Source organism: Protopterus annectens, chromosome 8.part1 (assembly GCF_019279795.1).
Source record: "Protopterus annectens isolate FY-2018-M chromosome 8.part1, PAN1.0, whole genome shotgun sequence".
Taxonomy (NCBI): domain Eukaryota; kingdom Metazoa; phylum Chordata; order Ceratodontiformes; family Protopteridae; genus Protopterus; species Protopterus annectens.
This window is the reverse complement of record NC_056742.1, coordinates 75,100,278-75,123,065: the sequence shown is the minus strand read 5'-3', so window position 1 is coordinate 75,123,065 and position 22,788 is coordinate 75,100,278. Positions and strand designations below refer to the sequence as shown.

Genomic DNA, 22,788 nt, shown 5'->3' with positions numbered 1-22,788 from the left:
ACCAAGTTGGAAAACATACTTAGCAATGTGGTTTTGATGCCTTAGAAGCATCTTGCAGGGCTGCTGTCACTGGGTCTGTTCTTAAAAGGCATGCTTGGCTTACAGAACAAGTCTTGCCAGACCATGTCAAAGCAGAACTACTAGATGCTCCATTAAACCATGAATGGCTGTTTGGCACTAAAGCAGAAGTCGTCCTCAAAAAGATGGAGGAAAAAGCTAAATCTTTACAAACTGTTAAAGATTTCCTACAGGTACAGCCACCTAGATTCAGTAGGCATTGGCCTTCTAAAAACTGGTCTTTTCCAGTCCCTCCAAGACCATCTCTGTCCAAACCAAGGGGCAGCAGACCATCAGGACTACAGTCTCAGGGTATACACAGATCTAAATAATGGAGTGCTCCCACCTCAAAAACAGGGAGTAGTAAGCCACCATCTTATGGAGAAAGTTCACAATGACTTGTCCTTCATCCTTCCAAGCTTTGCACGAGTACTTTCACCCTTAGGAGGAAAACTAGCCCTGGATGCAAAAAACTGGGAGTATGTTACCCAGAACAGATGGGTCTTGAACATTGTATCCCAAGGATACAGATTCTGCTTCCACTCACTGCCAACTCCAAGTGGATGGCCAGACCTCCCCCCAAACCATTGGGCAGAGGCCCAAAAGCAAGTACCTTCTCTTCTCAGTATCAAGGCTATTCAACCTGTCCCAGCAGAGCAAAGGGGACAATGTTTTTACTCCAGACTGTTTCTGGTTACCCAGAAAAGAAAACTCTTGGCGCCCTATCCTGGATCTGTCTATTCTCAACACCTTCCTAGTGGTTCCAAGATGCAAAATGCTTACTCTCCAACAGCTGGTTCCTATGCTAGCCAAAGGACTCCTGGCTAGCCACCCTAGACTTAAAAGAAGCTTATTTGCACATCCCCATAAGGGAATCGTGCAGGAAATGCCTACGTTTCAGAGCAGGCTCTATGGACTATCAAATGTTCTTCGTGTTACACTGTTGCAGTCATTACATTTGGGTTGTCTACCTGCAGGTAGCCCTCAGCTGGCCTGAATACCAGAGTCTTGGATTCCTGCGTCTGATGCTGTCTCTTCTTCCATGTCGTCAGGGATATAAAACATGCAGCCGATGCCATTACATCTGTCTGTCTTGCTGCGTGGTGCCTTAAGCAGAAGCAGTTCGCAAGTGCCGGTCAGCCGACTCCTGAAATTTTCATTTTAGAGTTTCAGAACCGAAGTCTTTGAAAAAAGCTAAGTATCCCGTTGGTGATCCTTTTTCTTGCTCTTAACCAATGTCAGTAAAAGTTAACAATTGTCTTACCTGTGGAAAGCAAATACCTCATAAAGTTTTTCATTCATACTACATTGCTTGCTTAGGTCCAGACCATGACATCCCTCGCTGTTGGTTTTGTGCCTTATTCAACCCCCGAGCAATTCGTCATCTATTTTTTCAGAAAATTATTTTGGAACTCTGTTTAACTATCCAGAAATGGCTTCGGTAAGCCGTCAGACTACCGATATTCCAAAAAAAGTAAGGATAAAGACAGAGACAGACCACATAGGCCCAAAACTGCTGATGACACTTCCGTTAAGCTAGTCGCCGGTGCTCAGTGAGGCGCTTTCGCAGCCCCTGATACCCACTACTTCAGATTCACAGGCCTCTACTGAGACCCATTCGGAGACCGTTATGCCGTGCGATACTACTTTGACTATGGAATCTGCGGATGTCTCTACCTTGGATGAGTCCGGAGCCACTGTGCAGGAACCGGCTTCTGAGGGTGTATTCAGGGCTACAGATTTGCATTTTAAACAGACGTCATCTTCTTCATCAAGGCCTAAAACTCTATCCACGCCTAGAAAACAGATGTCCAAACCCCATGGTCAGGCCCATAGGCCTAAAAAAACAAATGCTTAGAATGGCTGAAGACCTTATTACTTTAATTAGGGGAAGCCAGTTTTCGTCCTCTGAGACCTAGAACTGATTTTCCTTCTGATTCTTCTGATCAGGATTCTGAAATTTCTGTTTCTTCTGATGACCGGGATTTGCCCGTATCTACCTATGAGGATTCTGTTGCAGAGGATTCCATTCCCTCTGCTTCCCCTCCAGAAGATTTTTCTTTTGCTGAAACCTTGCACACTCTCTTAGGGAGCATTTCCGCTGGGAAAGCCAGGATTACTATGACTCTAAAACGAGGCTTAGGGAATTCTTACTCCTCCCTCAACACAGGCACAGGCCTTTAGCTATCCCTCCTGTTCTGGACATTGTGGATGGTGCCTTCCTGGAATCTAGCCTGGCCCCAGACACTTTACCTCCAGCTCCCAGAAAACCTGACAGGTACTGAGTACCTGACTCTCACAAGTTCCTCTTCAAGAATCCTACTGCGGATCCAGAGAACATTTCCTTAGGACCCAAGGGCATTAAGGCTACTGCTGCCAGAAACCTACCCCCTCTGATAGAGATTCCAGGGCCTTGGACAGATGGGGTAAGAAGGTATACACTTCTGCTACTTTGGCCATTAGGGCTTTAAATTGCCAGTTTCATATGTTAAAGTATCAGCAGCATATTATGGGACTGCTTAAACAGAAAATTATGTTGATTCCTGATTGTGTTGAACATAAAGAATTGCAGGATTTAATGTGTTCTGCTGAACAAGTTGGTAAACATAGTTTGCAATGTGGTTTTGACTCTTTAGAAGCATCTTGCAGGGCTGCTGTCACTGGGTCTGTACTTAGAAGGCATGCTTGGATTAAGGAGCAAAACTTGCCAGATCATGTTAAAGCTAAATTACTGGATGCTCCCTTGAATCAAGACCGCCTATTTGGCAACAAAGCAGAAGAAGCCCTTAAAAAGATGGGGGGGGGGAGCTAAATCTATGCAAACTGTTAAAGATTTCCTGCAAGTGCAGCTTCTCAGATTTAGTAGGCATTGGCCTTCTAAGAACTGGTCCTTTCCAGTCCTTCAGTCCAAACCCAGGAACAGCAGACCACCTAGGTTAGTCTCAGCCTACACACAGGCCTAAGCAGTGGGGTCTCCCACTTCCAAAGCTGGAAGTAGTAAGACACCCCCTATGGAAAAATGTCACAATGACTTAACCTTAACCCTTCCAAGTCCTGCTCAACTGCCTGCTCCCTTAGGAGGAAAGCTCGCCCTGCATGCAAAAAAACTGGGAACTCATTACCCAGGACAAATGGGTTTTAAATATAGTTTTCCAGGGGTACAGATTCCACTTCCACACCTTACCAACCCCATACGTTGGCCAGACCTACCCCCAAATCAGTGGGCAGAGGCTCAACAGCAGGTTCTCTCTCTTCTAAGTGGTCAGGGCTATTCAACCTGTCCCAACAGAAGAAATGGGACAAGGTTTTTACTCTGCTTTTCCTGGTGCCCAGTAAAGACTGCTCCTGGTGTCCTATCCTGGACCTTTCTATTCTAAACACCTTTTTGGTAATCCCAAAAGTCAAAATGCTAACACTTCAAAAGCTGCTTCCTATGCTAGGCAAAGATGCCCGATTGGTAACCTTAGACTTAAAGGAAGCTTACCTGCTCATTCCAATAAGGGAGTCGTGCAGGAAATATCTACACTTCAGAGCAGGCTCCAAGCACCATCAATTCTCTGCACTTCCCTTTGGCTTATCTACTGCACTCAAGGTATTCACAAAGTGTCTAGCTCCAGCCATTGCATTTTGCAGGCAGAGAAATATTCAAATATACCCATATCTGGATGATTGCCTTTTTCAGGCAGAAAGCCAGGACATGCTATTAAAACATCTGGCATCTGTAAAGAAACTTTTAACCTCGCTGTGGTACACCATAAATGAAAAGAAATCTTATCTAGTACCCAGCCAGCAGATTGTATTCCTTGGGAGCAAGCTTGAATACAACTTCCCAGAGAAACAAATTCATTTGACAACCTACTTTAAACAAGTGGCCACAAAGACCCTGCTATCTGTAAGACAAATACTGCAAGCCTTGGGGTTCATGGCCTCCTGCATTCTTCTAATTCTATATGTAAGACTGCATATGAGAAAACTACAGTGGTATCTAAAAAGCCTATGATGTCAACATTCTCAGGATCTAGAAACAATGATTCCTATCATACCTTGCCTACGCCTTGAGTTCCTTTGGTGGGCAGAGGCCTGCCACCAAAACAAGGGACTACCTTTCACTCCACCCCCTGCCGCCCAAACCCTAACAACAGATGCATCAGACTATGCATGGGGGGGGGGGCTCAGCTGGCAGGGAAGTGCATTCAGGGCAAATGGAACCCAAGTCAAATGCACCTGCATATCAATCAAAAAGAAATGTTAGTTGTACAGAATGCTCTGACAGCCTTCAAGGACCACATTCTTCCAGGACAACTAATGGTAAAGACGGACAACACCACTGTTATGTGTTACATAAACAAGCAGGGGGGGTACGCATTCTTATCCCCTCTGCAGACTAGCCATGGCATTGTGGAACACAGCCTTGAGCTACCAAGTGTATCTACAAGCTCAATTCCTGCCAGGAAAATTAAATACACTGGCAGACTAAGCAGAAACCTCAAGGACCCACATGAGTGGAAACTGGAATCAAGGATTTTCAACATGTTGACAAGCAAATGGGGAGCCCAGATATAGACCTGTTTACCTCTCCCCAGAACTACAAATTGGACAAATTTTGCACAAGGACTCCCCACAAACAAGCCTGGAAAGTGAATGCTCTGTCCTTCAGCTGGAAAAACCTTTCAGTCTGTGCCTGCCCCCCCCCTCTGCCTCTGCTCTCCAAAGTACTACTAAAAATCAAACAGGACTAACCAAGGATGATTTTGATTGCTCCAGACTGGCCGCACCAACACTGGTACCCCCTCCCACGCAGTGTGTCATGGTTATCCCCATGGCACCTGCCTCATACTCCTACCCTGTTGTCTCAGTAGGAGAACCAGATTCTGCACCCTCAGCTTCTAACACTGAACCTTACAGCCTGGCTTAATTACATAATCTCTCCTTTACCATCCCTCAGTAAACTTGTGATGGATATCATTTTAGAGGCAAGGAGGCCTAGTACTAAAAAATCTTATGCTGAAAAATGGAAAAGATTCTGTGCCTGGAACCATTCTCTAGGGATGAGCACAGCAGCACCCAATTTACCTCAGATTTTTCAATACTTAACTGAGATACTTCACAAGGGCCTGTCTTTCCTCCATTAAAATCCACGCCTCAGCCATTTCAGCTCATTATAACACAGAACCTCCCCTCTTCTTTCATCCACTGCTCAGGCAGTTTCTCAGAGGGGTCAAAAATTTGAGACCACCCAGAAAAGCTCCAACCCCAGCCGGGCACCTTAACTTTGTTTTGGAGCAAGTCACTCTACCTCCTTTTGAGCCAGCTGCTGTTGCAGACTTAAAATTTCTTCCTTGGAAAATAGCTTTCCTTTTAGGAATCACTTCAGCTAGAAGGGTATCTGAATTACAGGCCCTTATGGCAGTGGTGCCTTTCATCATCTTTCATGCGGACAGGATGTCCCTCAGAACCAATCCATCCTTCATGCCGAAGGTGGTATCCAGTGTAGCTCTTAATCTGTTCATTCATTTGCCAACCTTCTTTCCGAATCCACAGAGTAAAGGGGAATGGATACTGCATTCCTTAGATGTGCACAGACATATTAGATTCTACTTGGACAGGACTAAACCTCAAAGGAAATTTGAGCAACTGCTGGTGGCATTTGCTGCAGGGGCAGAGGGGAAGGCTACTTCAAAGCAAACCATTTCTAAATGGATAAGCCATTGCATTAATTTCTGCCATAAGCACCATGGAAAACCTATCCCCCAGGGGATCAGACCTCACTCCACCAGGGCTGCATCTACCTCTACAGCCTTTCTCAGAGGTGTCCCTACCATGGACATCCCAGTAGCTGCTACCTGGAGTTCTGTACATACTTTCACCAAGCATTATCATTTGCCAATTTTCTCTAAATCCAGAGCTGGCTTTGCCACTGCTGTCTTGCAGGGCCTTATAGCTGGTCCTAATGCTGTCTAAATTCCTCCTCCCTACCATAGCTTTCGGAATCTACCCAAATGTAATGACTGCAACAGTGAAACACTAAGAACATAGTACAGTTGTGTACACTTAGCATAAATGTAGATCTTTGAGTGTATTCACTGTTGCAGTCCTGGTTACTCTCCCTCTAGCCCCCTAACTTCTTTTGGCTATACCTCTACTTTCCTTTACTAGGCTTAAAAGCTTTTTGGTGTATTTGCTTTTTTGTTGGAGGTATATCATTATATTTTTATAGTTAATTGCTTAACATTAGGGGGGGGGACCTGACACCTGGGGCAAGAAACTGATGTAATGGCGTCGGCTGCATGTTTTATACCCCTGACTACCTGACGTCCTGGAAGAAGGGACAGCAACCGATGCAGGACCCAAGACTTTGTTAATCAGGCCGACTGAGGGCTACCTGCAAGCAGATAACCCAAATGTAATGACTGCAACAGTGAATAAACTCTAACATCTACATTTATTGCAAGTGTGCACAACTGTACTTTACCATACCTCAGTAAACAAGTGTTGGATGTCATTCTGGAGGCAAGGAGGCCTAGTACTATAAAATCTTGTGCTGAAAAATGGAAAAGATTCTGTTCCTGGAACCAAACTCAGGGGATGGGTACAGCAGTGCCCACTTTACCTTACATTCTTCAGTACTTAACTGAGATTCTTCACAAGGGTCTTTCCTTTTCCACCTCCAGAATTCATGCTTCAGCCATTTCATCTCATTACAACACAGAACCACCCCTCTTCTCTCATCGTCTGCTCAAGCAGTTCCTCAGAGGGGCCAAAAACTTAAGACCACCGAGGAGAGCCCATACTCCAGCCTGGGACCTTAACTTTGTATTGGAAAAACGTACTCTACCTACTTTTGAGCCAGCTGCAAATGCAGAGCTGATATTCCTTTCTTGGAAAACAGCCTTCCTTTTAGCCATCACCTCAGTTAGAAGGGTGTCTGAATTACAGGCCCTTTTGGCAGTGGAGCCTTTCATCATCTTTCATGCGGACAGGGTGTCCCTCAGGACCAATCCCTCCTTCATGCCCAAGGTAGTATCCAGTGTGGCTGTTAATCAGCCCATTCATTTACCAACCTTCTTTCCTAATCCACAGAACAAAGGGGAATGGATACTGCACTCCTTAGATGTTCACAGACAACTTAGATTTTACTTGGACAGGACTAAACCTCTCAGGAAATATGAACAGCTGCAGGGGTAGAGGGGAAGGGCATTTCAAACTAAACCATTTCTAAATGTATAGGCCATTGCATTCATTTCTTCTGTAAGCCCCATGGAAAACCTATCCCACAGGGGATAAGACTTCATTCAACCAAGGCTGCATGTACCTCTACAGCCTTTGTCAGTGGTGTCCCTACCAGGGACATCCTTGAAGCTGCTACCAGGAGTTATTTACTTACTTTCACCAAGCATTACCATTTGCCAGTTTTCTCTAAATCCAGACCTGGTTTTGCCACTGCATTCTTGCAGGGCCTTAAGTCTGGTCCTAATGCTATCTAAATTCCTCCTCCCATCCTTAGCTTTGGGAATCTACCCAGATGTGATGACTGCAACTGTGAAACACGAAGAACATAGTACAGTTGTGTACACTTACCATAAATGTAGATGTTCGAGTGTATTCACTGTTGCAGTCCTGGTTACCCTCCCTTCAGTCCCCTGACTTCTTTTTGGCTATACCTCTATTCCTTTTTACTATGCTTAAAGGTTTTTTGGTGCATTTGCTTTTTTGTTGGAGGTATAACCTTGTTTATATATATTTAAGTGCTTCCCATTAGGGGGGGCACCTAACATCTGAGGCAAGAAAAACTGATGTAATGGTGTCGGCTGCATGCTTTATACCCCTGACTACCTGACATCATGGAAGAGGAGACAGAACTGACGCAGGACCCAAGACTGATTATCAGGCTGAGTGAGGGCTACTGCAAGCAGATAACCCAAATGTGATGACTGCAACAGTGAATACACTCGAACATCTAAATTTATGGTAAGTATACAGAACTGTACTTTTTATATGGGATTCGGAAGGACAGAGCAAAATTTTCAACCAGGCTCACGGGCATCCTTAAAAATCTGGTATGGTTGAGAAGTATGGCCCGCAAAACCTCCTCCCGAGTATCTATTCAAATTATTGTACTATGGCAGGATAGTTAAAGTAGCAGTAGTGTTTAGGCAGTTCAAATAATCATTTGATGTTTCTGTACTTTGTGAAAACTGTGTGTGTGTGTAAATACACAGTATTCAATTTTCATACAGCAGAGAATGGGATCTGGTTTTAGGTAGCTGACCAAAGTGAGCAGAAAGTGAGAATTTGCTCGTTTCAGAGTAACATGTTAACATCCAGATAAAATGTGTACCTACAAAAATTTGCATGCATACTAATTTGTCATTGTAGCCCTTGTGATTTGGGTTGTGACCTTTGTGATCTCTGCTTGCAGCTCACCCCAGGAGTTGTGCGTTACTAACCTTCTTCGGTTAGTTTTTCTTTTTGATGATTTTGTTGTTCAGTTCCGACTGTAATTTCTATTGTGCTGTAATACTTTTTTACATTTCTGTTGAGGTGCTGCTTTGATATGCTGTAGTTGTAAAATTTTGTTTTTAAACATTAGTTACTTAAACTTTCTGATTGTTATGCTGAAAAACTTTGATTTTATGTTTGGATATATTGAGATAAACATTGTGGGGTAATTGTTACAATTTTCTCTTTTTGTTTTTGTTGGTTTTATCTTTTAAAGGCTACATCTCGTTTGAGAGACAGAGGTCATGATGCTTGCCTTGCTGGTATTGAGGTACAGCAGTTCTTTTGTTCACGTAGTACATCTATCCCTGAGCATCACCTGAAAGAATTCAATATTAAAATTGATAATGCGCTGCAGGTTAGTATTCCAATGTTTTGATACGTGCAAATGATTGGAAGTTTGTAGAGCACATGTGAATAAATTAAAAAAGTAGAACTGTAATTCTGCGGACTTAACCTGCATTTCTGCAAGTGATGGAACTGATCTCTAGACTTTATCAAATTGTAAATCTAGATTTTATCTTTGTCCATATTTCTGCTTTTTCTCATTTGCAGATGAGGCAGAACTTGTAAATGTTTTCCAGATCTTGTCATCACAACCTCCGTTACATAACTGAATACAAGGTACAAAACAGTGATAGTTTTGATCCAGTCCATTCGTGTACTACTTGATGAACATCTCATGTGACCCCCCAGCATTTGCTTTGATGGTGATATGCCCAAATGTGGCTTCCTGTTCACATGTGAGGGCTCAGATTGAAGAGTCTCAAAATACTGGTTACATGAGAAGAGGGAATATTGAACATCACTTTTCCTCTCTAAACTTTTTTTTGCAAAACTGCAAGCCCCACTTGCACCCTTGATGGTGGGGGAAGACCACCAATGCTCACAAACGTATTTCAACTCTGAAATTGACATACCCTGGTGAAAGGGGAATATTTTGAGAAATGGTAGTCTTGGACTTGTATGTAAGTCAGGATTTTCAGTCATTTGGTCTCCCAAGTTTCAGGAATCTGCAGCCTTGTGTCCTAAATGTGCCCCCCCCCAAAAAAAAAAGTGGTTTCTCCACACAGCTTTTTCAGGCCCAGTTCAGCTAGACTTACATGTGTCATCCTGATACTAGTTGTTTACCAGTAAACATCCAGTGGTCTGGGTCCAGGTCCTCCAATTCTTCTTTTGGTTGAGGTTCTTGATTCTTTAGCTGTTCTTGGTACTATTTTGGATCACATCCAGCTATGATGGTTTATACTGATAAAGCCCCGATTACTTCCCAGATGGCTTAGCTTGCTAGCCTTTTTGTGGGGGAGGTGTGTGGGGGGTGCATGTCAGTTACACATTGTGCTGATTTTTCTTCAGTGGAGATTGGCAAAACTTTGAGTACCTTGCCCAAGGAGATGGCAAGGTAGTCCTGATGGCTTGCATCACTCGTAGAAGTGTCAGCCCATTGATGATGCTCATTGCACATCTTTCACAGCAGTCTTATTTTAGCATGAGGGGAGGAAGTGGGCTGAAGGCTACTCTCCCAGAAACTCAAAAAAATATTTATAATTTACCCTAGAGGAGGAAAGCTTGATGATTAAGGTGGATGGCAAAAGAAAAGGTCACTATTTGGCCTTTTTTCCTCACTTAAGTTTTCTTAATGGTGACTGCACCACAAGCCTAAAGCTGAAAGATAGTATAGGTTTATGGATCACAGGAGCAACCTTACTTTCTGGCATAGTCATAATCTCAGGAGGGGTAGTGGTTCCCAGGAAAGGTGTCCTTTTCTAGAGCAGCTATACTCAGCCACTATGGGAAGACTTGTGCTATAGTGCTAGCTAAGAGGCTTCATCCAGTAAATCGATCCTTGGATTCATGTAGATGAATGCTGGTTGTCTTTTTCTGGAGCAATGGATCCATGCTTTGTTTTTGCATAGATCTTGAAAAGGTTATGGAAGTTTTCAGTACTGCATACACTGGTATTGTATACCTGGCAAGAGGCGTATAACTGTTTAACCTGGAATGTGTTGAGAGAGGAAAGAACAGTTTGTCTCAAGGCTGCCCATTATCTAACATTCAGTCCCACAGAATGAAGATGAATATGTTTATATTAGGTATGTATAGGTCTTTGCCAAGGGTGTATCTTCTCTTTTGTCCTGTTGGGGATTTTCTTGGGCCGGATATCAAGGCACAGACAAGATCCAAACAAGATATCCAGTCTGGAGTGTATTCATTTTGGTAACATGAGGGTTGAATCTTCCCTGTTTGCAGATGATAATGATATTCTTCCCCTGACCTCGAGTGACTGGGATCTTAAGCTTGTACTGGAGTGGTTCTCTACGTAGTGTGAAGCTGTTGGGATGAAAATAAATGCCTCCATGGCAGAGGCTATGGCTCTCTCCCAGAATAGAGTGGATAGCGCTCTGCAGGTGAGGGAGGAGCAGGTACCTCATGTGGAGAAATAAAGTATCATGGGGTTGGATTTCATGAAGTACAGGGGCATGGGACAATGGTAAGCAGATGTCAACAGTGGCAGCAAACTGCAAGCATTGGTGAAGTTAGAACCTAGTTGTAGGAAGAAATGCTAAATTTCCTGGTTATTGTGTGTCTGTCTCATCAGCTGTGGTCATGAACTTTTGAGGATGCAAGAAGCAGAATTGAGGGTCTGACATGTGTGGTCTTCCTTGACAGACCAACATAAGTAGCCTTCCTTGACGGACAGGTCCTATTTCATCCCTTCATTCTGATTGATGAGATTGGCGCAGTTTGCTGGATCATATCTGATAGTTTGCAAGTGTTCTCTGCATTGCCCTCCCAACTTCCCCTTCTGTAATGCTCTGTGCTACCCTACTGACAAATCTTGCTTGCCACCATCACTATCAAATGATTCTTCAGCCATGCAGCTAAGCGCTCTCACATTTGGCCTTTCTAGATAAGTGTTTCTTCATAGATTTTTTTTGTGCTGTGTGTTCTCAAACTACCGAACAAATGGACTCCAGGAAGCAACCAGAAAAAGAAAAGAAAACTCTTAGTTCTCAAACTATTCAGTAGTCATTTGTTATTACTCTTAGATATTTTCTAAATTTCTTCTTAACCTCAACTCCTGTAAACACTTAGGCAGTTGGTTAGTATTTTTTTCTGTCTCAGCCTTTTATTAAAAAAAAAAAAGTACCAGTAGTTTCTGGTTAGTCTTCTGCCTTACTGTTATATTGAGAATGTACATTTTAAATTGTGTGCATGTATGATTGGGGTGGTTATTTAGAAGAGTGGAGGTAAACGTTTTGTAAAATGTGGGCACAAGATTTCTCTATTAGGATCCATGTGATTCTTGTCATTGTTTTGAGTCTGGCGCACCTCGACGTAGAGTGTGTGATATTTGTCAAGGTTTTGGATCAAGGCACTTGCAGATCACCGGAACAAGCTAATTATTAAGGGCCTTTTGCCATCAGACCCCTAGGCTTCTGAGAAGAGGAAAGAGAATGATCAGGAGGCTAAGAAAAAAAAAAAAAAAAAAAGCTCAGGATCAACGAACTACCTCCGGTCCGAAAGTTCCTAGGTGGCAGGAAAAGGAACCTGCCATGTCTTCTACTTCCACAGCTATAACCACATCCACGGAGACTATAATTAGTTGTTGAGATCAGTCAAAAGTACCACAGAAACAGATTGAGAACCAATGATGGCCTCTCTCAAAACTCATATGCAGGTAGGCAACATTCTATTCCCTTTGTACCTGGTTGGATCAGATTTGTCCATCTTTTCACTATTAGCTTCTTCCCCAGCACCTATCTCTTGAGTCAGTGGTCTCGGAACTGATTTTCCTTCTGGGCCCCACAACATCGACCACAGTGGAACTGCATTCAATGTCAGAGTCTACAGTTCTGATATTGTTGACGGAGGCCTTTATGGCCACTAGATTCCTGGCCGCAACTGCATAACTCTGTTTCTTCAACACCATCCTTCGTACTGACTTGTGTGGGACTATTTGTGGTGGTGTATTCCTTGGCATTTGAGCTGTCTGTTCCATTTTCCAGCTAGGACTCATCCAATTCTTCATTTCTAGAGAACCAACTCTGTGTTGCAGCAGTCCCTACTTTAGCTGGAGTTTGCTCTGCTCTGGGGTTGGATTCCCAGGGTCCAGTGGTCGGAGATTCCCTTGACACCCCTCCAAGTGTCTACTCAGTTGTTTCTAAGCCCTCATTTCATGCTTCCCAGGAACAGAACAGACCACATGTACTCAAGGGTAGCACCACAGTGCTCACAGACTCTTCCAGGGAACATGACCTGTCACAATTGGGCATTAACAAGAAAATACTGTATAAAGGAGATAAGTGGATTCCCTTAAGGAGCCCCCCACCTGAGACACTGACTTGATCATGATGGCTCTCCACAATTTTCTCCTGAAGAAGCCACCTTTGATAAAATCCTTAATTATGAGACAGAGGGGGAGCTTGGCCTGTGCTTTTGCGTTAAAGTTATCTTTGAGGCATAGGGATCTGATCCATCTACTTTTTCGGTAGTCTTCCCAGTAGACAGTCTTATGGATCTGGTCTGTAGGAGAGTACAGCAGGAACATAAGACCTTGTAAACCAGAAGGAATTTTATGTCTTCTGGCAAATAGGCAGCTCTGGACAAAATGTCCCCCCCGGTTGAGACTGTGATCATTGCACTGGCCACCAGAAAGGAATTTTCTGAAGAGTCCTCTGGGCCCATGCTCCTGAAAATCTAGGATGATAACTAGGGAAGGGAGTCTAGGCCTCAGTTGCATTTGCATTAACGGCATTAAATTACCTAGCGTGCACAAATCCCTTTCAAAGGGATTTGGTGAACCTGGCTATAGATGTTTAAAAAAAAAAAAAAAAAACAAAACCTTTGCAAATGACTTCCCAGAAGAAATTACAGGTACCCTGGGATGACTTCTGAATATCACCAACCTCCCCATGTGATATATGGACAACACTGCAGATGAGGCACTAAGAGTTGTCACAGGCCTTACTGTGCACTTTCATGCCTGGCTCCACTTGTGATTTTTGTGGATAACTTTAAAGCTTCCTTAACCAACTATGTACCTATAATGGCACCAGTTATTTGTTCAGTGATGAAAGAGTGATTGTCAAAGTGTGAAGAAGGCAAGTCTGCTATAAGAGCTAGGTTTGAGAGGCTGTGGCAGCCCTTTAATAGGAATCAGAAAGACTCAAAGTTCCTGTGTATGAGAAAATTCTAACATCATGTTTTGATTCTACTTTTGACAGAAATAGTCATGGCAGAGGTGGTTCCTCCAGTAGTGGAAGCAGGCCTAGAGATGGAGGAGGCTCACAAAACCAGGGCTTTTGCAGTCCTTTCTTGAGAAGGAATAATCGGCAGCCTTGAAGTCATGCCCAGTTGTCCACTTCTGGAGGCAGAAGGAATGAGTCTAGCCATCATTCAAAGGTGTGGCTGGCCAATCATGAAGGACAAATGGGTGAAGGACATAATATCAAATGGCTGTTGTTCCATTTTCTTTCTCTAGCCCCCCAAAAAAATCACTACTTCCAGTCGTCCACCTATATGAAATGGCAAAGAGAAATTATTCTTTCCTACCAATCGAGGTTCCTCCAAACCATAGAAGGTCGGTAGTCTTCTTTAGTACCCCAAAAAAACAAGGACCTCAGTGGCCTAAAGCAGTTCATCAGAAAGACCCCATTCAGGATGTTCACTGTGCAAGCAATCCTCCCTTGTTTAAAGGAGCAGTATTGAATGTGCTCAGTAAACCTCCAGGATACTTTATCTTTTCTTTCGGCTGTTCAGGTTAGGGGTCTCCACAGCGGATCATCTGATCTGAAGTAGCTGACTTCATTTGATCTTCAACCTGTGGGTTTTGGATCCGACAGGGCTGCATTTTCCAGCTACTGATCCAAGCTCCCAGCTCCTTCTCTTACCCATAATGCCCCCTGTTTCCTTCCTCCCTTCAGATCTCGTTTGCCGCTAGCGAAGCAACAAGCGTGGTCTGAGTTGTTAGCATAGTTGGGAGTTTTTTGTGAGTAAAATCTGATAGTTTTTTGATGTTTCCTTCTCTAATTTCTTCCTTTACCTTTTAGCAAGGTTGTCGGTACAAAAAAAAAAAAAATTACTTTTCAGCTTCTCCTTTCAGTCTTTCCCATTGTGAGTGTGCATGTGTTGGGCCTTGTAGGGATGTCTGAAGCCCCTAAATCATGTTTCTGTACATGCACAGAGTGTGGCCATAAGCATTCCCCAGCAGATGGCCACACTCTGTGTGTGGTGTGTCTGGGAGCAGCGCACCTTCAAGACCTCCTGTCCTGTCTGTGTTGGGTTCAACCCAGAGCACTGAAAGACAGGAGGGACAAACTGATTCTGAGGGGGCTACTTCCCTGCTCTGGGACCGTAGTTCCTCCTTTGCTTCCCGCAGGAACAGCAGGAGCTGCATCTTCCCCCTCCTCCCCGGCCTCTGGGACTCAAACTCCCACCAAGAGGTCCAGTGAGGGAGAAAAGGCCAAGAAGGACAAGCCGCATAAGTGGCCCCCGAACCGCTTGGTTCAGGTCGGTCCGCCACCGAAAGTAAGGCCTCCAGCTAGGTCTGGGTCTCCTCTACTAAGATCTCTCAGATTTTCCCCTGAGCCGGAGGAAGCCTGTGTCCAGTCCCCAGTTAGGTCCTCTCCTTGCTGGCTTTCTAGACCTGTTTTGTGGCTTCTTTGCGATCTACCCGGAGCTTGACCGAAGCAGAGATGGACAAGATGTTTATCCGCACCCAGATCCAGATGTGGGTTTTGCCGGCACCTTCCCCCTCTGGAAGGGGTAACTTGCAACCTTTCTTTACACCTCTAACTCCTTCTCCAATCTGACCTTCGGTTTCGGAGTCCTTGGTTCCAAGGACCCTCTGGGCCAAGGGGTCGGCGCCGACTGTCCCATGTACCTCGACGCTGGCCATTGCCTTGAGTTTATGGGATCTGACTTGTTTGGATCAGCACTCTCAGAGCAGTAGTTTCAGGGTTTGATCCGATGGAGTGTTATTGGCTCCAAGCGTTTCAGAGCTTAGTATCCCTCTCGACGTCTTGGCTCCTAGAGGCTCTGCTCTGACTCCCCTGTCAGGTCAGAGGGGGGGATGGCCCCCACCAGCATCTCCCAGGAGGTTCGTTCCCCTTCGGGCTTTGATGTGGTTTAAGGGTTCTCACGGTTTTGAGACCCTTGACCATCTCGTCCTCTGACTCCATCCAGACCCCCTCGGCTTTGGGTGCAGTCCCGACTGTTTTGCTCTCTCAGGGACAGCGCTTGTCCATCCTGACTCAGGAATCTCCCCCACGGGAACAACAGGAAGTTTGCAAATCCTCTCCATAGAGCCCCACTAAGGAGGTACCTCGCAATCGGACATGCAAGAGGAGGCACTTGGACTCCCTGCCAGAGTCCCACACTAAAGACACTGACTTGGAGGAGGGGGAAGATTCCCCAAGGTCACCCCCCCCCAAGGATGTCTCCTTTGGAGACATCATGGAACTCCAGGAGGGGGTCTGCCCCAAAACCGACCTCGGACAGGCCTGTGCTCCTGGAGGCATTCGACACGGGCCCATCTACCTCTTGGGTGTCCCCTCCTGCAGATCCTTTAGTGGCTCTTACAACATCTAGGGCATGGAAGGAACCAGACACTGTGAAGCCTATCCCCAGGTGTCCCGACAAGATCTTGAGTCCCCCATCGGACAGGATGTGCTGGAATAAGGGGTCCCCAGTGGATGCTATGGTTGTGGCAGCCACGACCAAGGAGGAACTCTCGCAGGAGAGCTCCATGGTTCACCCTCCTGATCGTGAATCAAGGGCGTTCGACCATTTTGGGAAGTGGGTGTATGTTTCAGCGACCTTCTTGGTAAGGACGCTGAGCTACATGGCGCACGTCATTTGATTACAGAGAGACTTGATCAAAGAAATCACTGAGTCGACCCCAGAGTCCATATCAGCGGAGGACAGAAAAGTTCTCCATGCGAATGGCCACTCCTACAGCAGTTTCGAATATGTCCATGCACTTGCTCTCCCATGCTACGGAGGGAGCCACAGGGGCTGCCAGGACAGGCATTGCTATCAGGCGCCAGACGTGGCTCCGGCTTTGTCAATTCTCTGAACCCTTTAAGGTGTCCTTCACAAATACCCCTTGCAATGGCTCTTTCCTGTTTGTGAAATCTGTTGAGACTCTGGTCCAGAGTGAGAAGGATGGGAAGACACTGTCTGCCGTCAGAATCCGCTTCTCTTCCCCTCAACGATCCTTTTCCAAGAATTAGCAAGGGATGAAGAAGATATGGTTCTGGAACTCTTGGGCATTTTCCCGGGACACTCAGGACTCACCTTCCCCTAACAGCAGAGGGGGTTATGACGGACGTCGCCCTAGAGGCAGATGGGGTCCTAGAAACTTCGGGTCCCGAGAACCCTTCTCAGAGAAACCCGGGCAGCAGCCCTGAAGGGTTGCTCGACTGCTAATCTCTGGAGGCAGTCGGGGGTCTCCTTTCGCTACACCCAATGGCATGGTAGTCCATTACAATAGATCACTGGGTGTTGCAAGTTATATCCAGAGGATATTTCATCCCGTTCAAAGAACCACCACGACTGAAGAAACACTGCTTAGACATCCCACCCGCGCAAAGGGAGGAAGCAGCACTAGAAATAAAAAAGCTGCTAATCAAACAGGATATCCAACCTGTCCCCCAAGACCAATCAGGGACAGGCATTTACTCCAGGTTCTTTTTAGTGCCGAAGAAAACGGGGGACTTCAGACCTATCTTGAATCTGTCCACCTTGAACCTGCCTGTAACCAAAACGAAATTCCGGATGGTCACTCTTCTATCCATCCTGCCCTGTCTGCAGGTGAACAATTGGATGTGCTCGGTAGACCTCTGGGATGCATGCTACCACACACTGTCTGAGATTCCTCCTCTTTTGGCTAGAAGCCAGTCATTATCAGTTCAGAGCTCTTCCCTTTGGTCTCACCTCAGCCCCCAGAGTGTTTACCAAGGTGATGGTAGTAACACCTCACCTGAGGCTTCAGGGTATTCAGGTCTTCCCTTACCTGGCCGATTGACTCTCTGCTGCCCCTTCCAAGTATCTAATTTGTCAGGCCAGGGACTGCTTTTTTCACCTAGCAAACAAACTGTGTATTACCATAAACCAAAACAAATCTTCACTGGCCCCAGTTCAGGTTCTGGATTTAATTAGGGCTAGGTTGAACACCATTCATATGAAAGTTTTCTTCACCCTGGGCAAGATACGAAGTTTGAAGATGCACGTCCTTTGTCCTTCAGGTCCAAGTTCTGACAGCAGAAGCAATTCTAAGAGCATTGGGGTCAATGGCTGCCACAATCAACCTGTTACCTTTAGCATGACTTCATATGCGATTTCTCCAGTGGACCCACTCGGTTCAGTGGTCCCTGTTGGATCGTCCTGTCTCTCATCTCATTCGAATTTCCCAAGTGTGCAGGGACTGTCTTCGGTGATAGATTCAGTCCCCGGACCTGCTGAAGGGACGTCTTTTTCTTCCGGTCTTTCCCAAAGCCATGATGACCAGAGATGCCTCCTAGCTGGGGATTCATTGCTCAGGAAGGACAGACCAAGGCACGTGGTCCCCATCCGAGACTAATTTGCATGTCAATGTCCTGGAGATGAGGGCTGGTCTTCTTGCTTTGCAGGTCCTTCATGCTCATTTTCCTTTAGGAACAATCGCAATTCGGATGGACAGTATGTCAGTGGTCTGGTATATCAGCTAGCAATAGGGAACCAGATCTTATCCCCTCTGTTGCAAAGCCATGAGAGTGTGGGAATGGGCGATCTCTACCGTCTGTTTTCTGGTGGCAATGCACATTCCGGAACGGTCCAGCATTCTAGCAGACAGGCTCAGCAGATCTATCCTGATGCCTTACGAGTGGTCTCTGAATCCTTCAGTAGCAGAACAGATCTTTCAAAAGTGGAGTCATCCTTGCTATGATATCTTCGCATCTCCTTCCAGTGCGAAATGCAGCAAATTCTTTGCTCTGAACCCCCCTCCCCAGGGGGAAGCCCCCAGAGATGCACTAATTCATGCTTGACCTCCCAGACGTCTTTATGCTTATCCTCCATTACCTCTCATGTCGAAGTTTTTTCAAAAAGCTCGCAGGCTGGGGAGCACTGTGATCCTCATTGCCCCATTCTGGCCTCACCAAGTCTTGTTCCCCTCCCTGTGGTCTTGTCTACTAGTTCCACCATGGATGTTGGATCCAGTTCTGAATCTCATCTCTCATCCCTCTTGGATTCCTCATCCAGACCTGGCAGTCTGAAGCTCACTGCTCGGCTGCTCCGGTTCCCGTGATTGTTAGGACTCCTGGTTTATCTTCTCCAGTTAAAGGATATTTTGGTAGCGGCTACCAAGTCTTCCACCAGAAAGGTGTATTGTAGCAGATGGCAATGTTTCTCTATATGGGCCTCACAGCATGCCTTAGCCTTTCACAGTTCCAGTGTCGGCAGTACTGGACTTTATGGTGGGAATTTTTCATCAAGTGGACAGTTTCTCCACAGTGAAAGTTCAGTTGGCCGCAATTTCTAATTTTCTTGTGGGGGAAAATGTCTTCTTTAGCTTCTTTAAAACTTCGCAAGTCCTTTCTTAAAGGTACCTTTCTACTTGGACCTCTCCAGTTAAGGATCCCACTCCCCCTTGGGACCTTACCCTTGTGCTCCAGGCGTTAGTCACTTTTTTAACCGGCAGCTTCAGTAGAGTTATAGTATCTGTCTTGGAAGAATGCCTTTTTGGTGGCCATTACTTCTGCCAAGAGTGTGGCTGAACTTCAGGCTCTTTTCATTAAGCCTCCATATATGATATTTTATAAATAGTTTCTTTGTACACTAACCCTTCCTTCTTTCCTTCCCAAAGTAGCATCAGAGGCAAATATTAACCAAACTATTAATCTACCAGTGTTTTTCCCAAATTTTCAAAATAAAGGGGAATATAAACCGCACTTGTTGGATGTTCATGGGCAATTGAGATTTTACTTGCACAGGTCTAAAGTATTTTGTAAAGCGGATCAGTTGTTTGTTTTATACTGAAGACCTTTCTTAGGGAAATCAATTTCTAAAGTGACAGTTGCTCGTTCGATTTCCAAGTGCATTATTCGAGTGTATTCTTCAAGAGAAATTTCCCCTCCGGGTCAGGTAAAAGCACCTTCTACCAGGTCTATGGCTACTTCAGCTGCCTTTTGATCTAGTGTGTCACTAGATGATATTTGTTCTGCAGCTACATGGTCCTCATCTCACACCTTTATTTCGCATTTATAGTTGGATATTGTGTCAAGGAAGTGGGCATCCTTTGGCTCCATGGTTCTCCGGAATATCCTTCCATGAGGGCCTCCCAGGTGTTAGGTAGCTGGGGACTCTTTCCCACAGGTTGAAGATCAGATTAAGTCAGCTACTTCAGATAAAGAAGTTAAGTACTCACCATAACGTTCCATCTGAGTAGTTGTACTTCATTTATCTTCAACCTTCCCCCTCTCCTTCCCCCGACCTTGTCACTTTGGTACTGCCAGTCTGAGTATGAATATCTCAGAATTGCTCATGGCCAGTCTGGGAGTTTAGGTTTTTTCCGGGCTGCCATTAAGGATGGGTTCTTGTTGGGTCGGATATGTGTTACGTAATTAGCAGCAAACTCGATCTGAAGGGAGGAAGGAGACAGGGGGCATTATGAGGAAGGGGAGGAGCTGGGAGTTTGGATCAGTAGCTGGAAAATGCGACAATGTCGGATCTGATTCAGATCCGAAACCCACAGGTTGAAGATAAATGAAATGCAACTACTCAGATGGAACGTTATGGTGAGTACATAACTTTTTTTCCATTTCTTCCTGTCCTCTGCATCTTGCTCTGTCACACCAACCCCCTGCATATCCTCTCTCACCACATCCATAAAACTTAACTTAGGCCTTCCTCTTACCTGGCATCTCCATACTTAGCATCCTTTTCCCAATATACCCAGCAACCATCCTCAACACATGCCCAAACCAATGCAATCTCGCCTCTCTGGCTTTGTCTCCAAACCGTCCAACCTGAGCTGACCCTCTTAATGTACTGATTCCTAATCCTTTCCATCCTCATCACACCCAGTGCAAATCTTAACATCTTTAATTCTGCCACGTTCAGCTCTGATGCCTGCCTTTGTCATTGCCACCATCTCCAACCCATATAACATAGCTGGTCTCACTACCCTCTTGACCTTCCCTTTCACTCTTACTGGTACCTGTCTCTCACAAGTCACTCCTGACACACTTCTCCACCCATTCCATTCTGCCTGTACTCATTTCTTCACGTCTCTTCCAAACTCGCCATTACTCTGAACTGTTAATCCCAAGTACTTTAAACTCGTCCACCTTCTCCAACTCTACTCCCTGCATCCTCACCATTCCTCTATCCTCCCTCTCATTCACGCACACACACATTCTGTATTAGTCCTGCTGTCCATCATTCCTCTCCTTTGTAGAGCATATCTCCTCCTCTCCAGGGTCTCCTCAACCTGGTCCCTACTCTCACTACAGATCACAATGTCATTTGCATACATCATAGTCCATGGGGCCTCCTGTCTGATCTCATCTGTCAACGTGTCCATCACCACTGCAAATAAGAAAGGGCTCAGAGCTGATCCTTGATGTAATCCCACCTCCACCTTAAATGCATCCATCACTCCCACCGCAGACCTCACCACTGTCGCACTACCCTCGTACATATCCTGTACCACTCTTATATACTTCTCTACCACTCCCGACTTCCTCATACATTACCACAACTCCTCTCTAGGTACCCTGTCATATGCTTTCTCCAAGTCCACAATGAGACAGTGCAACTTCTTCTGACCTTCTCTATATTTCTCCATCAGCACTCTCAGAGCAAACCTCGCATCTGTAGTGCTCTTTCCCAGCATAAAACCATACTGCTGATCACTACTCATCACCTCCCTTCCTTAACCTAGCTTTCACTACTGTTTCCCATAACTTCAAGCCGTGACTGATCAATTTTATCTCTCTCTAGTTAATACAGCTCTGCGCATCACCCTTATTCTTAAAGATAGATACCAAAACACTTTTTCTCCACTCCTCCGGCATCTTCTGACTTCCCAAGATTTCATTTAGCAATCTGGTTAAAAACTCCACTGCCATTTCTCCTAAGCACCTCCATGCTTCCACTGGTACGTCATCCTGGCCAACAGCCTTTCCATTCTTCATCCTCTTCATAGCTGGCCTTACTTCCCGATTGCTAATCTTTCACTTCCTGATTCACTATCCCCACATCATCCAACCTGTCACTCTCTCATTCGCTTCATTCATCAGCCCCTCAAAATACTCTTTCCATCTGCTTAACACACACTCCTCTCTTGAGTACGTTTCCCTCACTATCCTTTATCATCCTTACCCTGCTGCACATCTTTCCCATCTCAGTCCCTCTGACTAGCCAATCGGTACAGGTCCTTTTCTCCCTCTTTAGTGTCCAACCTTTCATACACCAAGCCTCCAGGTTACTTATCGTCACATAAAAATTGACAAGCTCCAAGAGGCATCTTCAGTTCTAGCTGGGCAAAAGTCATTATCAGTTCAAAGTCCCACCCTTCAGTCTCACCACAGCCATCCCAGGTGTTCGCAAATTGCATGACTGTAGTTGCAACCCACATAAGTCTCCGAAGGATTTGTACATTTTCACATCTAGACAGCTTGCTTTGCATTGCAACAATCACTGAGTCCTTACTAAAAGCCACGGATTACTTTTTTATAGCTCTGCCATTCCTTAGATGTATTAGTCAGTCAGTCATGTCTCAACACTGCACAGATGATAAAATTCATCAGTTGCTGCTTAAATGCAAGAGCATCTGTCATAAAGTCTTCCTCTAGAAGGCATTCATGTCTTAAGATTATCAGTACTTCAGTTCTTTCAGGAAGGGTCTCCCCCAGCTGTGCTTGTTCTGAAAGTATTGGGTCTTATGAAAACCTTGCAGCAGGTATTCACACCCACCTTCACATGTGAATCATTCAGTGGTTGCTATCCACACAGTGGTTTCAACTGTTAGAACCCAGTGTCCTTTCCAGTAATGTATGACTGTGATGTGCAAGACTCCTCTATTCTGGTGGCTAACCTCCCTAATCTTTTTAGTTTTTCCTTTGTCGCCATTGATTCTTCCTGTCTGAGGTGGGGGAGGGGGCATTTGAAGGAAGGATGATCCAGGGTGTATGAACCCAGACAGAAGCTAGTCTTTACATCAATGTCCTGCAAATGAGCTAGGCT

At 45.2% G+C, this 22,788-nt stretch overlaps 1 protein-coding gene across 2 annotated transcripts in view; it reads left to right on the top strand.

The window, feature by feature from the left end:
• Positions 1–22,788, top strand: part of GARRE1 (granule associated Rac and RHOG effector 1) — a 1,402,647-nt gene that overhangs the window by 229,119 nt on the left and 1,150,740 nt on the right. For both annotated transcript variants that reach the window (XM_044081683.1, XM_044081682.1), the window contains exon 3: positions 8,774–8,914. In XM_044081683.1, coding sequence (XP_043937618.1) covers positions 8,774–8,914 — 141 coding nt within the window. The remainder of the gene's footprint in view (positions 1–8,773; positions 8,915–22,788) is intronic.